Below are 23,859 nucleotides of genomic sequence, written 5' to 3' on the forward strand. Positions count from 1 at the left end.
AAAAAAAAAATATATATATTATGTCACTTCTTCTACTGTTATTACTCATAGTGAAAATAAACTGTCAGCATGGCTTTAGTTCATAACTTAATTGACAAGCTCAAACTTCCCAACACGATAAACTGCCAGTTTTTTTGGCCACCTTCAAAACTGTTCTCCTGTTTACAACGAAGATGACAATCTCCCATTTGATTGGTGCAAACCAAAGGGTATATTTATCAATCTGCACTCATGGTCAGTCCGCAGAGCCCACTGAGGAACACTGAGTTAGCACAAATTGATCAATGCACTCCCAATAAGAAATCTGAAGATGTAATAAAATATCAAATTTTTTCATATGACTCTAAGCTTTTTTTTACCCTATGAACACAGAATGGAAGACAAAGCCTTAGTGAGCTGAGGCCTTCTATTCTCAGCAGAACTGTCCTGCCACCTGCTGATCGGTTAAGGAACTTCTTAATACCTGTGGAATGATGGCACCTGCTCTCAACATTGTTAACATCAGTACTTGAAAAACTAATTCTCAAAAAGAGTTAAACCTCACAGATGCAGACAAGGTGTTGAGCATAACAATGCCCCTGAACCTTTCTCCTGTCTTACTTCACCGCTGCACATCCATGCTAGCTTTCCTGCTGTTCTGCAAGCAGCTTGGATGCTCACAGTATGATGCTAAATCCTGTGGAAAACCATGTGGGTACCATGTGGGTACTGACATGGGATCTTTGACTAAATGTAGAATCCATTACACTGGTACAAAACTCAGAGATGTGACTCAGCAATCTATCAGGGATTCTAGTGCTGAGCAAGGCGTGTGCTGGCAAGCTGCTAACAGTGGGGCATCAAAGATCTGCTCCTCAAAACAGATTAGCAGCATACATTTTACATAAAGGCCTTTCATAGAAATCGGATGCCAATCTTTATTAAATCTCTTTTTGCAAAATCTTCTTTATTCATTTTTTCCAAATATACAATAATATAGACAAGAAAGGCATATTCACAAACATATGCTACTCCCCAACGGAATATGGTCCGTCCCCCCCACCACACACAAATTACCTCCCATAATAAACTCTTAATAGCAGTGATACAACCCTGATGCTCATGTAAAAAAAGATTCCTCAAGATCTTCCCCTGGCTCTGTGAAGTCTCTGAAGTCTGCTCAGCACAAAACCTGTCACCTGCTCACTAACTTCCAGCCACTCTCCCTGGAGCCCTGATTCTCATTTTAAAAAGGTGCTTACAAGTCTATCTACCCTTTCTTAAACCCTGCCTTTTTACCCTTGGTGCTCATATAACTATGCCTAGCTTTTGTTGAGCTAAAGCCCGGATAGGTGACCTCACCCCGTTCTACCTTAGTCCTGCCCCCAAACCTCATCTTCTCAAGCTTAAGAGGCACATTTGGAGAGCCTCCTAGAATGTGCAGATGTGATGCAATGATGTCACACCCGCACATGCTTGGAGGTCCTCCAGATGTGTCCCTGAACTTGAAAATCCAGACGAACTGCTGCTTTTTAAAAATCCGTCTTGACACCCAGACAGTCCTTTAAAATATTGTATGAATTAGTTGAAAGTATTTCCCTTAAATTTATCAGTTTAATTGTGTAGGGAGGGGGATATTTTATTATTACATATTCTATATGATAATGGAATATATGGTAGGGAGGGGTGAGAGGGGGTGTGTGGGATAAGAGTTTATGTAATGTACCAATGATAGCTTCTAAGTGATGTACCGTATTTTCGCGGATATAACGCGCGCGTTATACGTGGTTTTTACGTACCGCGCATACCCCTCGCGCGTTATATGCCTGAGCGCGGTATACAAAAGTTTTTAAACAGTTCCCACCCCGCCCGACGCCCGATTCACCCCCCCAGCAGGACCGCTCGCACCCCCACCCCGAACGACCGCTCGCACGCGCTCCCACCCGCACCCGCATCCACGATCGGAGCAAGAGGGAGCCCAAGCCCTCTTGCCCGGCCGACTCCCCGACGTCCGATCCATCCCCCCCCCGGCAGGACCACTCGCACCCTCACCCCGAAGGACCGCCGACTCCCCAACAATATCGGGCCAGGAGGGAGCCCAAACCCTCCTGGCCACGGCGACCCCCTAACCCCACCCCGCACTACATTACGGGCAGGAGGGATCCCAGGCCCTCCTGCCCTCGACGCAAACCCCCCTCCCCCCCAGCCGACCCGCGACCCCCCTGGCCGACCCCACGACCCCCCCACCCCCCTTCCCCGTACCTTTGGAAGTTGGCCGGACAGACGGGAGCCAAACCCGCCTGTCCGGCAGGCAGCCAACGAAGGAATGAGGCCGGATTGGCCCATCCGTCCTAAAGCTCCGCCTACTGGTGGGGCCTAAGTCGCGTGGGCCAATCAGAATAGGCCCTGGAGCCTTAGGTCCCACCTGGGGGCGCGGCCTGAGACACATGCTCGGGTTTGGCCCATGTGCCTCAGGCCGCGCCCCCAGGTGGGACCTAAGGCTCCAGGGCCTATTCTGATTGGCCCACGCGCCTTAGGCCCCACCAGTAGGCGGAGCTTTAGGACGGATGGGCCAATCCGGCCTCATCCCTTCGTTGGCTGCCTGCCGGACAGGCGGGTTTGGCTCCCGTCTGTCCGGCCAACTTCCAAAGGTACGGGGAAGGGGGGGGGGGGGGGTCGTGGGGGTCGGCCAGGGGGGTCGCGGGTCGGCTGGGGGGGAGGGGGGTTTGCGTCGAGGGCAGGAGGGCCTGGGATCCCTCCTGCCCGTAATGTAGTGCGGGGTGGGGTTAGGGGGTCGCCGTGGCCAGGAGGGTTTGGGCTCCCTCCTGGCCCAATATTGTCGGGGAGTCTGCGGTCCTTCGGGGTGGGGGTGCGAGTGGTCCTGCCGAGGGGGGAGAAGAATCGGACGTCGAGGGGGGGCATCAGGCTTTCAGGATGGGGACAGGACTTCAAGGGGGGACAGGCAGATCTTCAAGGGGGACAGGCAGACCTTCAAGGGGGACAGGACTTCAAGGGGGGACAGGCAGACCTTCAAGGGGGGACAGGCAGACCTTCAAGGGGGGACAGGACTTCAAGGGGGACAGGCACGGAGAGGCGGGGCAGTGCACCGAAAGTCAAGGCAGGTGAACGAGAGTCGGGACAGCGCACGGAGAGGCGGGGCAGTGCACGGAAAGTCAGGGCAGGTGAACGAGAGTCGGGACAGCGCACGGAGAGGCGGGGCAGTGCACGGAAAGTCAGGGCAGGTGAACGAGAGTCGGGACAGCGCACGGAGAGGCGGGGCAGTGCACCGAAAGTCAGGGTGAGTCGGGGCAACCAGAGGAGAGTCGGGGAGGGCGAAAGGAGAGTCGGGGTGGCCAGAGGAGAGTCGGGAAGAGCGAAAGGAGAGTCGGGGTGGCCAGAGGAGAGTCGGGCAGCATGCGCGTTATATGCCTGAGCGCGGTATAGAAAAGTTTTTTTACATATCTTCGTGATTTATGCGCGCTATACCCCTGTGCGCGTTTTACAACGGTGCGCGTTATATCCGCGAAAATACGGTACTTATTGTTAACGTGATTGAATATATATAACACTTGATGCAATTTTGGAAAATGAATAAAGAATCTACAAAAAAAAAAAAAAAAAAAAGGAGGAATGTCTGAGTAAATCTGGACGTCTGGTAACTAAATCTCCCTGGTAAGCCTACTTTTCTAATATACTTCTCTCCCTCACCCTATGACATTAGCTCCCAGGCAATTTTGACCACACCCATATCCAGCGGCACCTATCCCCACTCCTCACTTCCCCCTCCATGTCCAACATATTTAAAACTGTCTGTGTCAGTATAACTCCCTTTGCCAGCCCCTCCCCCATTACTGCCGCTGGAGATCTGCCCTCGGTTCCTCTCTACAATTCTCCAGACACAGCTTCATTCCTCCTTTTTGCGCAGTTAGATCCCAGCCCTCTTGGTGCAGTGTGGGTGGTAGGGAGGGAGCTATAAGTATAGACTCGTATAGGGGTAAATGCATAGAGCAGGCTGGGGGAGTTTGCGGGGGATCTCAGGGACAGGGAATAGGGTGCGAAGACTCACCATGGCCAGATGCTGGCACTCAAGCAGGTCTGGGAGTGCCTCGTCCTCCCTCAGTCATCTTGCTCACCCACAGCCAATATATACTGTACATACACACAGGAAGAAGCTGCCAGGACCAGATGCAACTTTGGTGCTGCCCACACCAACCTCTGCTTGCCCTCCACAAGGGCTTTCAGGGATTGATTGATTTATTTTGTTACATGCATAGGTTTTAAGCGGGCAATAAATTGTTTAAATAAATAAAATAATGAATTAATTCCTCTGTGTGTGTGTGTTGTTGGTGGTGGTGGTGGGGAATCTTATTAAACAATTTTTTTTAAAAAGATCAAGAAAATAAATTGCACCAATTTTGGGGGAGGCCATGCCCCCCCCCCCCCATGACCATTCTAACGCCTATGACCACCAATCGGAATATGGAAACAAAGCAATGAGCTAATATACTAAAATCAGTGGAGCTGTGGAACTTAAATTCCAGCAGGACTTACCAAAAGTGAAAAATCAAGACTTAAAAGCCAATGACAGCGTATTTCAAATTGTTTCATCTGTAAGGTGCCAAAAATCGCAGGCACAGACAGCACTTGAGCACATCCTGCCTTAAGATGATTCAGAGCCTGGAGTGATCTCAAAGGTGGGGTGTTGTGCTTTGCTTTAATTTGATTAGTTGGATAGGCTCAGAAGTTCTGCCAGCCCAACCAATCAAATTAAAACAAAACAGAATACAAAAAAATGCCTTTAGGATTCAGTCCTGACTGTGAATACCAGGATGGCAGTATATTATAGAAGAGAAGCTTGGAATACTGTGCTGGCCTCTGATTGTCAGTCAGTCACCCTCAGGGGATTCTGTGTCCATGAGAGAATCTCCTGATGTCAGGACATCACAGACTGCACTAGAACACTACATGATGCTGGCACGATGCTGAGGACTATGGTCGCCGTACTCGAGGATATGGATATGGCGTTACTCGAGAGGGTTCAGAGGAGAGCAACACGTCTGATAAAAGGGATGGAAAACCTTTCATACGCTGAGAGATTGGAGAAACTGGGTCTCTTTTCCCTGGAGAAGAGAAGACTTAGAGGGGATATGATAGAGACCTACAAGATCATGAAGGGCATAGAGAGAGTAGAGAGGGACAGATTCTTCAAACTTTCAGAAAATAAAAAAACAAGAGGGCATTCGGAAAAGTTGAAAGGGGACAGATTCAAAACAAATTCTAGGAAGTTCTTCTTTACCCAACGTGTTGTGGACACCTGGAATGCGCTTCCAGAGGACGTAATAGGGCAGAGTACGGTACTGGGGTTTAAGAAAGGATTGGACAATTTCCTGCTGGAAAAGGAGATAGAAGGGTATAGATAGAGGATTACTGCACAGGTCCTGGACCTGTTGGGCTTCTGGGAGCGATGGACCTTAGGTCTGACCCAGCGGAGGCCTTGCTTATGTTCTTATGACTACATCGGCTGGCACAGAGGAGGAACCGGAGCATTGCAGAGCCTGACTGCATGCCACTGCTACCTTATGTTCTAACTATCTTCCCAGTCACCACTCTGTTTAATAGATAAATTAGTCACTAATAGGGAACAACAACCCATCCCACAGAATGGCAAATCCCACAAAGTAAAGGTTGTCTTAAAGAAGAGGAAAGAAAACACTTCACAGTAGGAACAAAGTATTGAGATATCCCTGTCTAGTGATATTATAGAATATTAAGAATTAAACCACAGACCCTAGGTGATAATGACTGAATATACATATCCCACATGGATAGAAATGTGTTCTTGCATTTTAAGGATAATCTGGTTGTATTGCATTCCAGAAGCATCAAGTTATGAACTATATTTCGCCATTCCCAAAAAGATGGTGAATCTGCTATCTTATATTTTCTTTAGTACCAAAAGCTTGTATGGCTGTTTATAGATAAGGCCATGCTATGCTACTGAAAGCAAAGCTACTTCAATTTATCACTTAGGGCCTGTTTATAAAAATCTTAGTAACAGGTCCTAAACACCTGATTTATTTTAAGATTTTCTCTTTAAAATTATAAAAAGAGTAGGGTTCTTTGAGCTCTTCTCTGTAACATTTCATTTAATAACTGTTCCCTATTTGAAGGAGTGAACGCTTTGTCATTTGTGTTTGTTGTAGTTTTAGTGAACGATAAAAGAATGAGACAATGTCTCTATGAGGAAAAGCTAAAGCGGCTAAGGCTCTTCGGTCTGGAGAGGAGACTGTCTAAGTTAAGCTCCGACAGTACCTAGAGGGGGCATGCTGGACATGTCTGGAACAGTTATCACGTGGGTTACCACATGGCTCCAGAAAAAGAAGGGACGGATTGAGACATTTTCAATGGAAGTAAAACCCGGATATCTCAATCTGTCCTCCTTTTTCCGGATTCAAATGGTAACCCTATTTGGGCTGTTAATCTTTTGCTTTATTGCACTTAGCAAACAGGCTCCAAAGTTGGGTAAACTGCCAGAAATGGCTCCCCCCAGCCAATAATCCAACCCGACTCCTTCCTCTGTAATATTTTTTTTGGGGGAGGGGTACTCCATATCTCTCTGCCTCTTTGGTCTTCTGCTTACTGACTTTTGGTCTCACTGTGATTTATATCAATACCAGTCTATATCAACCTTTTCTTGTTAACTGATATGCTGATTTTATTAAGAGGCTTCAAATGCAGTCGTTCCCACATCATGCTCCCTTCTGGTTGCATGCATCTCATCAGTCACTTGCCTTTTCTCCCTGGTTGCTTAGGCCTTGCAAACGGTTCTGCAGACACCATCCAGCTGCCTTCTGCTGGCATGGACAAGGGACGAGGTTTACCTGCGAGTAGAGAAGCACAAAAGGTAATTCAGAGGCACCTTAACTCACCATCAGCATCTTACAACAAGATTTTAATCTCCTAATTCCAAGTCTGTATTTCCTGTTTCATGGATAGGGCATAGAAAGTTTATCAGTTCAAAACATACTTTGCTTGGAGGATTTTGATGTAAGAGAATTTTCAGGAACATTCTCTAACATGCACATTATCTCCACTTTCTGAATATTGCTTTTGGCTAGATCACGCAAGGCTGGGATCTGGAAGGCTTTGCCTGCTGCTCGCTCTTCTCTCTCTCCCTATACTCTATTGTTCTAACTTATATTTCATGTGTCCTATCAATATAATTTTTTCATAAATCTTTAAAGACCATTTTATTTGCTAAACTCTTTGAAAATTAATCTTTTGAAATTTTGTCATTATTTTTTTACGAGTTTTTAAAGCTAACTATTGTAAACCAATTCGAACTTTCTTGAATGATGATTCGGTATATAAAAGCTAAGTTTTAGATTAGATTAGATTTAGATAATTTGTAGTTAGAACATAAGAACATAAGCAGTGCCTCTGCTGGGTCAGACCAGAGGTCCATCATGCTCAGCAGTTCGCTCATGCGGCGGCCCATCAGGTCCAGGACCTGTATAATAATACTCTATCTATACCCTTCTACCCGTCTCCCGATTGGTGAGGCCCGACTTTAGTGCAGGAAGAGGCAGTCGGAGCATACCGCGAGAGAGTTCCTTTCTTTTTACTCATCTCCTGTTTTAAATTGTTAACCATGTTTCTACACATATACCTTATGTTCTTTTTTTTCCTGTGGGATATTGGGATGAGGGAAGAGAGTTAGGAGGGGTTCGGACAGTGGATTATTTGTGGATGTCTTTGGGTTATTTGGCTGCAACTGCTGGAGCAGAAGGCTAGAAGAGTCAAGGCCTTCTACCTGGTATTATTGCACCCTGTTTGTAATATTGGTACAGTATTTGGAATATTGTTGAATCCGGCTGTTTTGTATTCCTTTTATAAATTTAATAAACACATTTGAAACACATACTGTTGACCTTTTTGATTCCAGTTCTGAAAGGTGGTGTATCATGCCCTGAATAAACTGAAACAATATGAACAATGTAATGAGATGCATTTGCAGTAGATACATGGAAGCCAATGAAAAACTAGAGGAGATCCCAACCTTAGGATCAACCGCTCCTCACTGATTCAGAGAGGGGTCTCCCAGGGCTCCCGACTAGTCCTAGAGAGATCCCTCCAGCTCCATCCCCCTTAATGCCTGGCTTCAAGGGCGGGATCCCAACCCATGCTGATTACATTAAGGAGCACACAATGTGAAACACAGAAACAAAGCTGATGACACTAGATAAGGACCATATGGCTATCCAGTTTGCCAATCCATACTATACTCTTCCTTCCAGATCCTTAACGCATGTCCCATGCTTTCCTGAATTCAGATATAGACTTTGCCTCTAACAGGAGGCTGTTCCCTGCACAGGACAGGATTAATATATAGGCACACTAGGCACATACCTAGGACTAAATATTTAGGAGCAACCCTCTCAGATTTGCTATTTCAATGACTCTCAAAGAAGATTTTTGCCCTTGCAAGTCAGCTGCTATCAGAAAAAAGAATGGGGAAGGGAGTGCGGAAGACCAGAGTTACTGATGCTCATAGAAGTCTATCTATTCTCCCCACTCCCTTCAGTTGGCAAGAGAAGTTCAATTGCGCTTCTTATCTGCTGCTTCCTCCTTTACCAGTTGTCCTCCGTAGTTACAACCATGTGGGGCTCTATCAGAGTTTTGGAATGTACCGGTATTTATACTACAATGAGGGGCCAAATTCATGTTTGCCAAGGGTCTTTCCAAGGGTTAATCTTTCCCTGTCCACACATCCACCACCCCTTCTGTGTAAATCTTAGACTATTCCTAGGACTATTCCTATTCCTTAGACTATTCCTAGGACTGTCCCCTTTCATCTTTCTCCTATGTCCCCTAATTCCAGAACTTCCTTTTAAACTGAAAGAGAGTTGCCTCCTGTGCATTTATGCCATATAGTTTTTTAAATATCTCTGTCATATCTCCCTCTCCCACCTTTCTTCGGTAACAACTTTTACCCCTTACAATGAAGCATGGCTCCATAAGAATCTTGAATGGACAATGGGGCTCAAAGCCAATCCTAAGCGTATAATATTCCAACACGCACTTTTATGTGTAAAAGGATGATTTGCATATATAAACAGTACAATGTGCATATGTAGCTATATGTGTATAGCTGCAGAACAGTTTTGAAGGGGGCACGTTTTATGTGAACCTGTAAAGTAATGAAAGTATTTCCTATTTTACAACAGAAATTCAAACCCATCTGCATTTACATCTTCTCTGAGGCACATATACGGTATGAACAAGCTATACATTTGGACTTGGGGTCGAATTCTGTATATATCAATGGTTTTCAAAAAGCCCAAAATTAGAGTTTGTAGCTTGGCTCCTTAACTGGCTTGCAGTTTTTTTTTAAAAATCTAGTATTTATCGGTTTTTGTAAGTTAGCAAAATCTACCACTCCAATATGTATGTGCCGTTACTTATAAGTTTAAAGCCTGGAGTGATGTCACTTTTTTTGACTACATATTTTTGTAAAATGGCTATTTTCTGTATCTCTATTTTATAAAAGGCTCTCTCTTTAGTGAGCCTTTAGTAAAATACACTGCAAATTGTGAAAGTCCCAACTTATCCTTTTTATTAGTTAAACAAAATTGGGCTTAATAGACATTAAAAAAAAACACCTCCTAGTGGGGAGTTTTGTTGAGTTATATCATGGATTCTGTCAATGGAAAATCAATTGGGCCTCACTTTATAAAAAGTTATTAATTGATGCAGAAATGGAAAATAAATGACAAGTAATGACTAGGATGATTTTTACTTTGCTAAAGCCACCTCTACTAAAGTCTGCAAAGCTTAGCTGCAACTTCACCCACCTTAGACACTTTAGCTTTGAACAGCAGTGTTGAAATGACACACTAACTCACCATACGATGGTGTTTTTTCCCTTATCCTTGCTGGCAGCATATTGGGTTCTATTGGATAGATGGGTAACTGATCGGAATCAGCAATAGTAAACCTTCGCCTCCGACTTTCCTGGTCCAAAAAAGAATTGGGAGATTCTGCACCTTTGGAGCCGGGCAGACGCTGTGGCGGTGGGGGTGGTGACCGGTACTTGAGGATGGCACCATAACTAAAGCTACCTTTGTCATCGCTGGAAGAAAACAAGGACACATTGGTGAGTTGCATGCATCAGGTTCTTATCCTAACAATGTGTATTTTAGTAACAGTTTTCGAAAACCTTAGGAAAATCTCCAATTTTGTTTTGCTCTACTGAGAAACCTATTGATGAGCTAGCTCCTTGTTACCTTATTGATTGCAAAATGACTTCCAAACTCGAGGCACGAATGTCATGCTCACTGGTAGAGCTGCTGCCTCTGCATCCAGAGTTTGTGAGATCAAATCCCAGTGCTGCTCCTTGTGACCCTGGACAAGTCGCACAATCCTCCAGTGTCCACCACTTTAAATGCCAAAGCCACAGAAAGGCAGTATACAAGTCCCCATTCCCTTCCCCTTATTTCTTAGGTATCTAGGCCACAAACAAACTGATACATGGCATTTCTATAATGAACATTATAGAAAATCATTATGACCATTATAGAAATGAACAATGCCAACTGTGCACATCATTCATTAGAACAATGGCCTGCATAAATGCCAAAATTCCACCTAAGTGCTTTCTGTAAATATACACATCTCAGATAGATCATATTTTACAGCTGGGCGTGTATAAATTAGAGAACTAAGGCCGGTACTGGACAGACTTGTACGGTTTGTGTCCCATATATGGTGATTCGGTGTAGGATGGGCTGGAGAGGGCATCAACGGGAACTCCACTAACTTGGAATAGACTTTACAGTAGATATCCTGCAAACAACGGGATGGTTGGATATCCTGGAGTGAGCTTAGATGGCAACTTCAGGAGTTGGAACCTAGGACAATACCAGGTGGACTTTAGTCTATGGCCCAGAAATAGCAAAGAAGAGACAAAGTTTTTTTAATCATGTATTTTTAATGAGAATAACTAATGGGCAGACTGGATGGACCATTCAGGTCTTTATGTGCTGTCATCTACTATGTTACAAAATACACAGAATATAAATTATATGCATATCTCCAGCACTTATATGCACAGTTTGTGCCAGCTTTACAACTGAAGTGCTCACACCTAACTTATGGGCACATAAATTAATCTAGTACTCCAGAAAGTAGATGCCTATGTTTCTTCATAATATTGGCTCCTCCCAGGGTGTCCAGTACTAAAACTGCCCCTTCCCCCAAAACTTTTAACCCATGGTGTCTTTATGCATAACCACTCAAAATTATCATTATACAAGAGCATTCAGCTAAATTCATGTGAAAGTCAATTTACAAAATAATTAATCCCAAGTAATTAAGCAGTTATCTGGGCTGAGGCCTGGCCGGCTCCCACCTCCCCTCAGTGGGCACTTTTACAGGTGCAGACTTCCCAGGTAGTAATATATCCAGGAGAAGTTTCCTTTCTAAATGGTACTTATGGGACTGGACACATACCAGACTATTTAAATTTTGCCCTATAAAAGGGAGAATGAGCTACCAGGGAGATGGGCTGTCGTTTCTTGTAAACTAGGAGATACTTGGTGGCAAATTGAGGGTCAAAGTGGTTAAAGTATACGGTTGGAAACTTGTATACTCCAATTCTGTTTACTTACTCGCTGTTGTCTCTGGCTTTGATTCTATAAAATGTGTAGGTAGGACAGAACTGAATCTCTCTCAAGGCTCCTAGGTTTTGGCTGAGGCCTATGAGATAGTCATTCTGCTACAACCCCCTCTATGTTGCAAACTGATCTGAAACTGTGTGCAGGTAGGGAGATATAAAAATAACAAGCTTCAGCTATGTATTTATACATATATCTATATCTATGCTGTATATACATACAGTGCTCCCCTGCAAATTCACGGTCGGCGGTTTGCGGTCCTGGTCATTCGCGGTATTTTCTGACTGTGAATGAGCAGGCAGGAGAGGGCAGCCAGAGCACTGGCGAGTGAAGGAAATCACTCGCTGTATGCTCTGACCGCCTCTTCCTGTACTAAAGCCAGGCCTTGCCAATCAGGAGCTGCATGTCAAAGCAGCTCCTGATTGGTGAGGCCCAACTTTAGTACAGGAAGAGGCGGTTGGAGCATACAGTGTGTGATTTCCTTCACTCGCCGGCGCTCCAACTGCCTTCTCCTGCCTCCCCTGCCTAAAAACCGTATTCGCATTTTTTCAAAATTCACGAGGGTTCCTGGAACGTAACCCCAGCGAATTTCGGGGGAGTACTGTATATCATTATTACTCAATTTAATGCATTAGTTTCCTGTTCATTTATAAACAAATCCAGTATCATTTCATCATGTACTTTTTCCAAATTAAGTACGCCTCCATTCTCATGTATTAAATATCTCCACTGCATTTCTTTCATTCTCTTTCTAACATATTACAACAAAAATATGTGTATATACAGAATTCTGCCTAGCAGTGCCTAGGCATCATTAATTTTAGGTATTTATATACTGCCTATCAAAGTTACTTAAGCGGTTTTACAATCAGGGACTCAAACAATTTTCCCTATCTGTCCTGGTGGGCTCACAATCTATCTAATGTACCTGGGGCAATGGAGGATTGAGTGACTTGCTCAGGGTACCAAGGAGCAGTTTGAGATTTGAACCCACAACCTCAGGGTGCTGAGGCTGTAGCTTTAACCACTATGCCACTCCTTCCTCTGTCCTGGAGGTAGGCGCTGGTATATTAGGCCATGTTTTAGTTGGTCTCATTTGCTGGCATCTAACTCGGACACCTAGCAATGCCTAAGTGAGCCAGGCCTATTCTCCGCCCCCTAACCGTGCCTACTTTTCAGATAGGCATTGTTAAGCGCCTTGACTTAGGCGTCACTAGGCGTCCTAAGAGTTTGGCACCAAACTCTTGTTAATTTAATTTTTTCTTTGATTGACTGAAACCTAGCACAGTCAATTACCAGGCCAATTAAAAAAAAATAAATAAAAAATTTTGCACACACATTCTGAGGTTAGGCGTCCTATACATAATTTGGCCCTAAGTGCTAATATTCAGCAGCCAACTCACACTGAATATTAGTGCATAGCTACCTAAGTGCTATTTAACCGGCCAGTTCTGTTCTTGGCTACAAAACAGAGCTGAATATCAGGTGGCAAATGTTTATTTCAGTAGGATTTCAAACAGTACAGCCATGGATTATTCGCATTTGAATTTAAATCACTATTCGGCTGAAAATGAATAGTGTGTTCGGGGCACCATTCAGGGCTGAATCGAATCAACTATGGATATTGGGTACAGCCCTAATTCCTAGTGCTACTCACTAAATTCTTGGTATGTGACTTTGCTTTGGACTTTACCAGGAGAAGGCAAGTCACAAGAACAGAACACAACATAACATAACAAGTAGGAAATGGGCGGGAACGGCTTTTAGATGTGTGCTTATAAAACACACGTCTAGGTTCCTATTCCTCCTGGCACATACGTGCACACTATTTCACTCCCTTCGGTGTTTATTCACCCTGGCAATGTTATAAAGGGCACACAGATGCGTAAGTTGCATTTATAAACAGCAAACAGTAGTACTATGCCTCTGTGCTTTTCCTGCCTAAGCACCTTATTATAAAAATGACTTTTCATGTGTCCTCCAAAAATCCATGTGGTTTGCAGTTTCCATATATCGATTTGCAAAGATCTGGGCTAATGAATCAAATTTAGAAAATGCACAAAAGACTAGTGCTTTATTTTAGCACTGCACAGATCTTAACGTACCGAGGAGAATAAGGAACGGCTGGTGGTGGGGGAATGTAGAGGTCCAGGATAGCTGGTTTCTCTTTCTTTAGAGAGGTGTCCATAGTGCTTTCCGGTGACTGGGTTGTGGTTGGCGGAGGACTTGTCTGAAATAATAATAATAATTTATTTTTATATACCGCCATACCCGAAAGTTCTAGGCGGTTCACAACAATTGAACATGATACAAACAGTGTAAGTTATTTAGAAAAAAAAATTTGACAAACGGCATACAATGGAAAGAAATACATACAATGTAAAAGAGTGCGGAGAATTGTACAAAGAATAAAAGATAAAATTATAAAAATGTATTTAAGACCCTAGCCTATTGAATATCAAAGCAACACAAAATAATAAACAGCTGAATTTCCCTAGATACTTAGAGGGATATTAACCCTCAAATTCCATAAAGTCCACCCAAAGTTAGACCCATGCATTAGCGCGACTAGTTGATGTAGGCGCCTAACTAAATTGATTAATGAACAAATCAGTGCTGATAATTGACAAAACTGATGTTAATTGGACTTAATTGAAAGTTAGGTGCACAGCTTGGTAGGCGCATAGTCTAAAGCATCCTTCTAAAAGTGGGAATAGTTAAGGGCAGATCATGGACGTGTTTTCGTTATGTGCCTTTTTTTTTTTTTAAATTTAGGTGCCATTGTGTGCACAACTTAGATGCAGGCATTTAGGCCTAGAAAACCCTGGCATATAGGTCACTTAAAAGTTATGACGCTTAACGCTGCTTAAGTGGCGCTATGCATGATTCTATACAATGTGACTTTTATAGAATCAAGCTTAGTGCTGCACTACTGTAGTTGGTGCTGAATTTTTAGGTGACATGTATAGAATTGGGCACTAAAAGAGAAATTCTAGAAACGCCTAACCTTAGATGCCGGTGGGCTTCCTACCGGCACCTAAGTTAATTGACAAATGCCATTTAAAACGGCATAAAACAGCAAAGTTAAAGCATCTCTTGGCGCCTAAATAATAGGCAGTGAAAAACAAACAGCAAAGGAGACTTCTGGTGTTCAATGTCTTTTATTGTATCTCACAACTCGACACGATCGTGTTTCGGCCCAATAGGGCCTGCCTCAGGAGTCTACATAGATATAGATAAAGGGGATGGAACGCCTCTCAAATGAGGAAAGACTAAAAAGGTTAGGGCTCTTCAGTTTGGAAAAGAGATGGCTGAGGGGATTTATGATTGAATTCTACAAAATCCTGAGTGGAGTAGAACGGGTACAAGTGGATCGATTTTTCACTCCATCAAAAATTAGAAAGACAAGGGGACATCGATGAAGTTACAGGGAAATATTTTTTAAACAAATAGGAGGAAATTTTTTTTCACTCAGAGAATAGTTAAGCTCTGGAACGCGTTGCCAGAGGATGCGGTAAGAGTGGATAGCATAGCTGGTATTAAGAAAGTATTGGGCAAGTTCCTGGAGGAAAAGTCCATAGTCTGTTATTGAGAAAGACATGGGGAAGCCACTGCTTACCCTGTATTGGTAGAATGGGATATTGCTACACCTTGGGTTTTGGCCAGGTACTGGTTACCTGGATTGGCCACCATGGGGATGGGCTACTGGGCTTGATGGACCATTGGTCTGACCAATATATATATATATATATATATATATAAAAACAAACATAAAATTTTAATACAATTAAATAAACTAATAAAAACACAAGTTATAAATACCATATCAAAGACATTAATGAAAGAAATAAACAAACTTTTTAAGCAAAGACATATAAAATAAGATAAACTAGCTGGTGTAAGCTAACCCCCTCTTCTACGAAACCGCGCAAGCAGTTTCTAGCGCAGGGAGCTGCGCTGAATGGCCCGCGCTGCTCCTGACACTCACAGGAACTCAATGAGCGTCGGGAGCAGCACGGGCCATTCAGCGCGGCTCTCTGCGCTAAAAACCGCTAGCACGGTTTCGTAGAAGAGGGGGTATATGTTAACTGGACGTAGAGTATTATAAAATCTAATGCTGACGCTATTTAAAAATGGTGTGAAAGATGGTAATTAGACCCAAAAATCATGTAAAATATAAAGTAATCATGAAAAAGTTAAAAAAAACAAAACACATTGCCATGTAATATTACAAAGGTTAGTATAACATAAAAAATGATCAATATAGTTTACATATATATTATATCAAACGTGAAAATGAAATTAAAATTAATTTAGACATCACGAAACTTGTTTTATCTCAAAAAACTTGTTAACTATCGTCAAGATAGTATAGTCTATTCAAAGTTTAAAAAACAAAAATAAATGCATAGACATCATATCAATATATATGAATACATAGCTCTAAGCCAGTGGTTCCCAACCCTGTCCTGGAGGAACACTAGGCCAATTGGGTTTTCAGGCTAGCCCTAATGAATATGCATGAAGCAAATTTGCATGCCTATCACTTCCATCATATGCAAATCTCTCTCATGCATATTCATTAGGGCTAGCCTGAAAACCCGATTGGCCTGGTGTTCCTCCAGGACAGGGTTGGGAATCACTGCTCTAAGCCACACATATTCAAATTGTTGGTATGATGTCTATGCATTTATTTTTGTTTTTTTAACTCTGAATAGACTATACCATCTTCCTGATTACTTTTAAATACCGTCAGCATTAGATTTTATAATACTCTACATCCAATTAACATATAGTTTACACCAGCTGGTTTATCTTATTTTATATGTCTGCTTAAAAAGATTTTAATTCATTAATGTCTTTAACATGTGCGTTTTTATATGTTTATTTAATTATATTAAAATTTTATATGTTTATATATATGTAGAATCCTGAGGCAGGCCCTTTTGGTCCAAAACACGATCGTGTTGAGTCATGAGATACAATAAAAGACATCGAACACCAGAAGTCTCCTTCACTGTTTGTTTTTCACTTTCCATTCTTTGGGAAATTAGTATCTCCTGTTGGCTATTGGCCCTGACGCAGTGGACCAACAACGGTGTCCACGAAACGCTGGCCGCGTCGGCTTAGCCATAAAATAGGCTAAATAAAGAATCCGACGTGAAAGCCATAAAGAAAAATTGCTTGAGATAAGTAATTCAGCTGCCTATCAAATAACAATACACTTTGTATATGCTTCAACCTTAAACTTTATATGATTGAATTTTAGTATTTAAGTTTCACCTTTAAAAGTTTTGGATTTTTAAATCACTATATTTAAGCTCTACTTAAGAAAAGTTTCAAAAAAATTAAATTTAGGTTGTTGGCCTATGACTGGAGTATGGAGCTATAAGAATACGCTGACAGTCTAGTCCATGATAGGACTACGCGTATGCTCCGAATCTGAGGCCTTGTTTTCTGAATAAGATTATGATACTTACACAGTGTATTTTTCATATTAAGTGGTAATTATTTTTTACATGAGTAAGTGATATTTTGACCACTTGGGTTGATTATATTTAGCCTAAATAATAGGCACCAGAATTGTGCCTTTGTAGGCGTTTTACAATACTTAACGCCACTATGGGTGTGGCTAAAGCCGGAAGTTGCGTTAGGCTCCATAAAGTACCTATAAAGGCACAGTTCATGACAAATATAGATGCTGGACATGTAGGCTTAGGGAACCCTGGCTTATATTTTCAGCGCCTATCTTTTTCTGAGGTATGGTTCACTATACGGTGCCATTGTGTGATTGACACATTATCAGCAACCACTTTTTAGGTGGCCACCGATATCAATGCCTTATAGAGAATCTGGGCCTTAATGAATAAATCAAAATCAATTTCTCAAATTTTTCTTCAATATGATCCTGTTTTAATGTGTGACCCCAGATGATGATGAAACCAAGATGTCAGCCTTTCACTTTCTTCTCCCCACACTTACCCAACCAATGAAGGCAACAGCAGCAGTAATGGTGGTAGGAGTCATCATAGGGCCCTGGGGGTCAGTGTGTGTTTATAGAATCCAGTACTCTACATGAGTTTCCAGTCCAACAGCACTTACAGGAGGAGGCAGGGCTTGTGAATATTTACCGACTCAAAAGCCCTGTGCTCACTGCCACTCCTGGGCCTAGGCCACAGCAGAGGCCCAGAGGGAGGAAGAGCAGTCCTAGCCTTCTGACATGGCATCAGCATTCTTGGACATGCCCAACTTTTCATGAATTATTTTCCAAACTCTACTTGCCAAGTTGGCCATTTATTCAGCTATTTGGGAAACCTTAATTCATCTGGCTGACAAAATTAAATCCTCAACTTTCTTGCCCTTTTCTGTGAAAGTTTGTTCTGGAGAATGACATGGGGAGCGATCCCCGCGGGGAACCACGGCGTGGCTGCGGTTTGGCTGCAAGCTATGGAGACTCCATAGCCAAATCACTGCAGACACGGGGACAAAAGTTTTCACCGCCCGCATAAATGGTGAAAAGATTTGTCCCCGCAGGCAAATGTATCTCCTTCTACATACCGCGATTTACCGGGTCTTCACCGTGTGTTCGGTTCACTTCGGGACAGGTGTCTGATTTTATTCCGGCGGCCATGCTTGTCGGCCATGTGGTCTCCTCCAACTCGTCTCTCTCCACCCGACTTGCTCTTTGCCTGACTCCACCCCCTTCAATATTCTGGCTCCTTATTAGTCAGTTCTTTCCTGCTCAAGAAGGGGACCAATCGCTACTGCCACACATGATATTTAATGGGTTGCAGTAGCGAATGGAAATCGGGGGATTTTGGAGCTGAGAGGCAAGCCCAGGATTTTTTTGAGAGTCGCTGCTTGGATTGGAGAGGAGTCACTGCTGCAGACTTGGAGGAGCTGAAATTTCATTGAAAACTTCGGCGCTACAAGTAGAGGTAAGGTGCACACTTTCCTACTACTTGCCTGCCCAGGATTGGTGGCGGCGGCAGGGGTGGGGGTGAGGGGGATTCTTTGACCGGTTGGAGACGGGAGTCTGGCTGAGCTGGGAGCTGGTTCTTTTTTTTTTTTTTAATCTGAGTGGGATTCTTTGGCCAGTTGGAGACTGGAGTCTGGCTGAGCTGGGAGCTGGTTCTTTTTTTTTAAATCTGAGTGGGATTCTTTGACCGGTTGGAGACGGGAGTCTGGCTGAGCTGGGAGTTGGTTCTTTTTTTTTTTTTATCTGAGTACTAGTGTAGTAGTGTGCTGTGTCCATTCCCATGGGTTACTGAATCCTATTCCTGAACATGTGCTGCAAGAATGGAGGAATCCAGCACATGTTCAGTATGTAACCCATGGGAATACGTTAATAAAGATAAGTATATAAAATCATACCTGTTTGAGGCTTTTATGCATGCTGCGGTGACGGGGCGGTGAAAGGGATGGCAGTGACGGTGATGGGGCGGTGAAGGGAACGGCGGTGACGGGGCGGTGCAGAGGATGGTGGGACGGGGCGGTGACAGATTTTTTCCCCGTGTCATTCCACAGGCTGTCCAGTGTGAGGGTCATCTTCAAAAGACTCTCTACCGCATTTAAACTGCGGGCTCCAAAATTTTACTTTGTAGTATGATGAAGCAGATAACACCATAAACTTTCGCAAGAGGACTCTCCTGACATCCTATCTCTTGGAATGTTAGCCCCATACTGGAGCCGCAACTATGCATGAGCAACCTTGAGACAAACTAGATAAATTATTGAACACCCCTTATGTGTGTGTATCGGGTTTCAGATCCTAAAAACTATTGAAGTTAGTACAACAAAAAGGCACCAACTTATTTTTTTTTTTTTTGGTTTGGTTTTATTGATTTTCTTTATTGCTATATATAGATGGGAGGGAAACAGTATGACTACAGGGCAGTGTCTACTTGAGCTCTACACAGGTACCAAGATTATGACAAAAGATGGACCACCAGGACCCTTAGGTTCTGCATAAACTATGCCCAAAAAGTACAGAAAAGGTACTGCAAGTTGTGCTTCTGTCTAAAGTGTCATTCAATTCCGCCTCTCTAGTAAAGGAATTTCAAGCTTTCCAGCCATGCTCACACAATTCATTCAATCATCGTTAAACCAAAGAGTAACAGAGTTCAACAGTGCAGTTCTGTTATTGTTCCACACTCCTTGACAGTAATGAATGAGACATGGCGTGGGATGTGGCATGCAGTAACCGAACGATGCCAAATGCAACTTTTTCCACCATCGGCATCTGCCCTCTTCAGGGCTTGTATGCCCCCCAGTGTTTCTATCCAGTGTTTTGATTTTGTCACAGCACACTGTCTAAATTTTTGTTGTAAAAGCACCGGTTCTCGACAATTCATTTAGCTGTCATTAGTAGCGAAGTTTCTCAGGATGCTTAGGTTACAAAGAATTAAAGAGGCATTTTGATTTTCTGAATCAGGGCTCAGCTAAGCTGATGCATTCCCAACAAGTGTGCAGAACTAGGAAAGGCAAAATGAAAAACAAAGAAAAGAAAAATTAAGCATATTAGGGATTTGAGGGCAACATAAGAACATAAGAATTGCCATCTCCGGATCAGACCCTGGGTCCATCAAGTCCGGTGATCCGCACACACGGAGGCCCTGCCAGGTGTACCCGGGCATAGTTTTAGTCCCCATATCACTGTATGCTTCTCAAGGGAGATGTGCATCTAGTTTACCCTTAAATCCTAACAATTAAGCATTCCAGATGTATAAGCAGCTGCTCCATCCCCACCTAGGAAAGAGCTACAACAAAGATTTCACACTTGGGGGTGGGAATAATTTTATAAAATGTGTGTAAAGTCTGGTTTTTCTTTTTACATGCAGAAAATGATTTTTATAATGCTACCCAACTGCATGTGTGTGAAAAAAGTAGACAGATGGAAAAAACATGCCTGCTTTTATTTGATCTACTTCCAGGTGTTCCCGACAGAATATGGATGGAAGAGAGGCAAAGTCGCAGTGTAAGTAGGTATTTTATAATATATACAGGGATGAGCACACAGTCGCACCTTTTTCAAATCAGGTGTAAATTTGAAAAGGGCTACTGACACACTGTTGCAGCTGGTTCTGGGAACCTGTTTTATAAAGATGGACAGGCGCCTATGTTGTCTTTAGAAAACAGATTAAAAATATATGCCTTTTTGGCATTCAAATTGCCCCTTTGATTTTTAGTAGTAACATATTTTATGGGAACACGTGTAAAACAGTGTACAATAGGTGAAGTTCAAAAGAGGAAATTAGCAAAAGAACTCAAAATAATGCAAGAGAACATAATTTCTTGAGGGGGTATGGGTTTTTAAAATTATAAAATAAGTAAGTCAACATTTAGAAGCAAGAGGCTTGCTCTTATGCCTCCTATGTCCACAGATCCCCCCCTCCCATTCTTTCCCTAAAACAGAAAGTCACCTAGGGAACCTCAATTCTTAATCCAAATTACTGAAATAAAATATTCATAATCAGACTCTGACTGAGGGGCTAAGATTTGGATATAACCCTCCCAGATTAACAGAAATGCTTTTTTTATGTTTAAAGATACAATTTGCCCCTCTCAATTCCAACATCATGAGATTATGCAGTTGAATAAACCATTGCCAAAACGTTGGGAGCTCTTGCTGAACCATTGTAATATACTTTTTTTTTGTCTACGGTATAAGCTTTCCTTACAAAATACTATGGGCTCCTTTTATCAAGCTGCGGTAGGCGGTTACCGCGTGGAATACCGCGCGTTCAACCGCCTGCCGCGCTAGTTGCTAACGCCTCCATTGATGAGGCGTTAGTTTTTTGGTGTGCCGCGGGGGTTAGCGCGTGATGAAATGTCTGATGCGCTAACCCCCGTAGCGCACCTTGATAAAAGGAGCCCTATGTACTTTTACCATGGATTCCCAAGGCTTCTGGTTTGTCAAGAATATTACTTAACGGAGAAGATATATGCTGTCCAGTTATTCTAGTTAAATAGCCAAGGAGACTCTTCCAAAACTTTTCAAGGGTTCGCAAACCCAAGGAGCATGAAGAAAGGTGATATCTGTCTCTTGACACTTGAAAGAAGCAAGATTGTCTAAACTTCTCATATGAAATGCTCGTTTTTGGGTACCACACCCCTGGAACAAAATGCAAAATTAACATTCACACAAACCAAAAATTTATCTGCTGAAGGTGATTCAAACCAGGCCATCAACTTCTTACTGTATTGGTACTGGAATCTCTCCCATGACAGAAAACTAATATAAAGAGGGAACTGTTTGGCATAACAGTTGATATGCCAAAAAAAAATCTGTGGATCTAGTTAAAGTTTTCTGAAGATCTCAGGGAACCCCCATTTGGTTCCCTCTTGTGTAAGAACATGTTCTACTCATGTGACCTCCCCCCTCACCTGTCTCCCTTATATGAATAAACCTCAGAATTCATGCCTGAAGAGGAATGTACCAGTGAACTGAGTGATGTATTAGGCATACTTTAAGAGAAAGCTACTCAATTCTGGACCTCGAGGTCCATTTGCAGATTAGGTTTCAGGATATCCACAATGAATATACATTAAAGAGATCTGCATACCAAGGAGGCAGTACATGGAAATCTCTCTTGTGCATATTCATTGTGGATATCCTGAAAACCTGGTCTGCCTATGGACCTTGAGGACAATTTGAGTACTCCTGATTTAAGATCTGGGCCTTAGTGAAACAAGATGATGGAATATAAATGTTATCTATAAACATTAAGCTGCATTGTAAACACTACTCAGTAGCTTGGGGGAGGGGGTTCTTCTTATATTCCTTTTCAAATCTCTTAAAAGTTATTAGTGAATTTTTCTTGCATATCTTTCCCTATTGGGAGAATGGAGAAGCAGTGACAGGAATCATTGGCTATACTGGAAATAGAGAATATAGATTGTCCGTTAGCCATTATTATTCAATGTTTATATTGCACGTATGTATCACCAAAATATTAATTAAAAAAAATAAAGTAAAAAAAACTTTGAGAACTGAAAATTGGTATATATTTTCCCCGGTGTAGACAGCTGGAAACAGATCCCTATAGGGCTAGAACTGATCTCGATGGGGGTAAGGAGGGCAATAAGAAAATACGTGATGCCAGGGATAAGGATAAGGTGACATCAGAGGCAGCGGTGAGAGCTCGATGAAAAGAAGAAACTGCTGAAGCTCAAAAGCAATGAACAAGGCAGTGGGGAAACTGAAGCAGAAGAAGGAGAGGGGGCAGTGGCACAGCATAGCGGAGAGGAGGGGCATACTGCTCTGGATGCCGTCTTGGCGGGGGGCCCTTCCACCTCGAGATCGTCGCCGGCATCATCTCCTACCTGCTGCTGATACTGGCCTCGCGTCGCCTTTTGACATCACTTTCTGGTCAGGGAACCAGAAACCATCAGCAGAGGCTGGTGTGAGCAACAGTTAGGAGATCCGGTGAAGATTTGAAGAGGTACATGGGGATGCATGACCGGGTACAGCAATGCTAGGCTCCACTGTCCCCTTTCCTCGCTAGGCCACTGAGGGGGCATACCTGTACAAGAGGTGGTTTCCAGCGCAGGTTCTTTAAAGGTGCAGGGGTAAAATGGGACGTTGTTGTGGAACGTTTCTTCAGAAGTAATGTAACGTCCCCGGCATTCTCGCGCAGCTTTCCCACTAGGTTTTTCAATTGCCATCCAACCTTCAATGTGAACAAACAAAATGAGTTTATCTGCAATTTATCCACATTTAAATGCAAATTCACATCCTCTCAGGAAAGAATCCAAGAAGTGAAACCTATAAAGGACTGTACAATGATTACTGCAGTCCATATATTTTTGCCAAAGCACATCTAGCAAACATTTTCAAGTGATCTGGTGAAGGAGGCTGGGACATGAGCAGTAAAAGAGCTGATATTATCAAAGGGTCCAGTATGTAATGCAGCCTTGAGGCAGTATGCGCCAGTTTCCTGGAAGTAGGCCTAAAACCATGCCAGTTTCAAAGCTGCATCTCACAGCACACTGATTAACCACCAAAATAAACCGGGTACCATCTAAAGACCATGCAAACAGAATGGAAAGGAAGTGACATCAGAGGAAGATCTGACACTGGCACGACAGAAGCTTGGGGGTTGCTGCTTATGCCAGGAGGGGGCGGGGAAGGAGCATGTGGAGGTAGGGGAGGGGTTTGGAGAAGAGGGCAGGGGAGGGGTGCCACCGTTCCAGGCTCCTCTCA

At 43.1% G+C, this 23,859-nt stretch overlaps 1 protein-coding gene across 2 annotated transcripts in view; it reads right to left on the reverse strand.

Moving 5' to 3' along the window:
- CNKSR3 (CNKSR family member 3) overlaps window positions 1-23,859 on the reverse strand; it is a 595,138-nt gene that overhangs the window by 319,747 nt on the left and 251,532 nt on the right. The window contains exons 9-13 of one of the 2 annotated variants that reach the window (XM_033936404.1): window positions 23,180-23,326; window positions 13,760-13,884; window positions 9,885-10,111; window positions 6,771-6,860; window positions 999-1,007 (exon numbers count right to left, since the gene is read on the reverse strand). In XM_033936404.1, the coding sequence (XP_033792295.1) occupies window positions 999-1,007; window positions 6,771-6,860; window positions 9,885-10,111; window positions 13,760-13,884; window positions 23,180-23,326 (598 nt within the window). The remainder of the gene's footprint in view (window positions 1-998; window positions 1,008-6,770; window positions 6,861-9,884; window positions 10,112-13,759; window positions 13,885-23,179; window positions 23,327-23,859) is intronic. The other variant, XM_033936401.1, reaches the window with a different exon arrangement.

The sequence above is a fragment of the Geotrypetes seraphini genome, chromosome 3, assembly GCF_902459505.1.
Source record: "Geotrypetes seraphini chromosome 3, aGeoSer1.1, whole genome shotgun sequence".
Classification (NCBI taxonomy): Eukaryota; Metazoa; Chordata; class Amphibia; order Gymnophiona; family Dermophiidae; genus Geotrypetes; species Geotrypetes seraphini.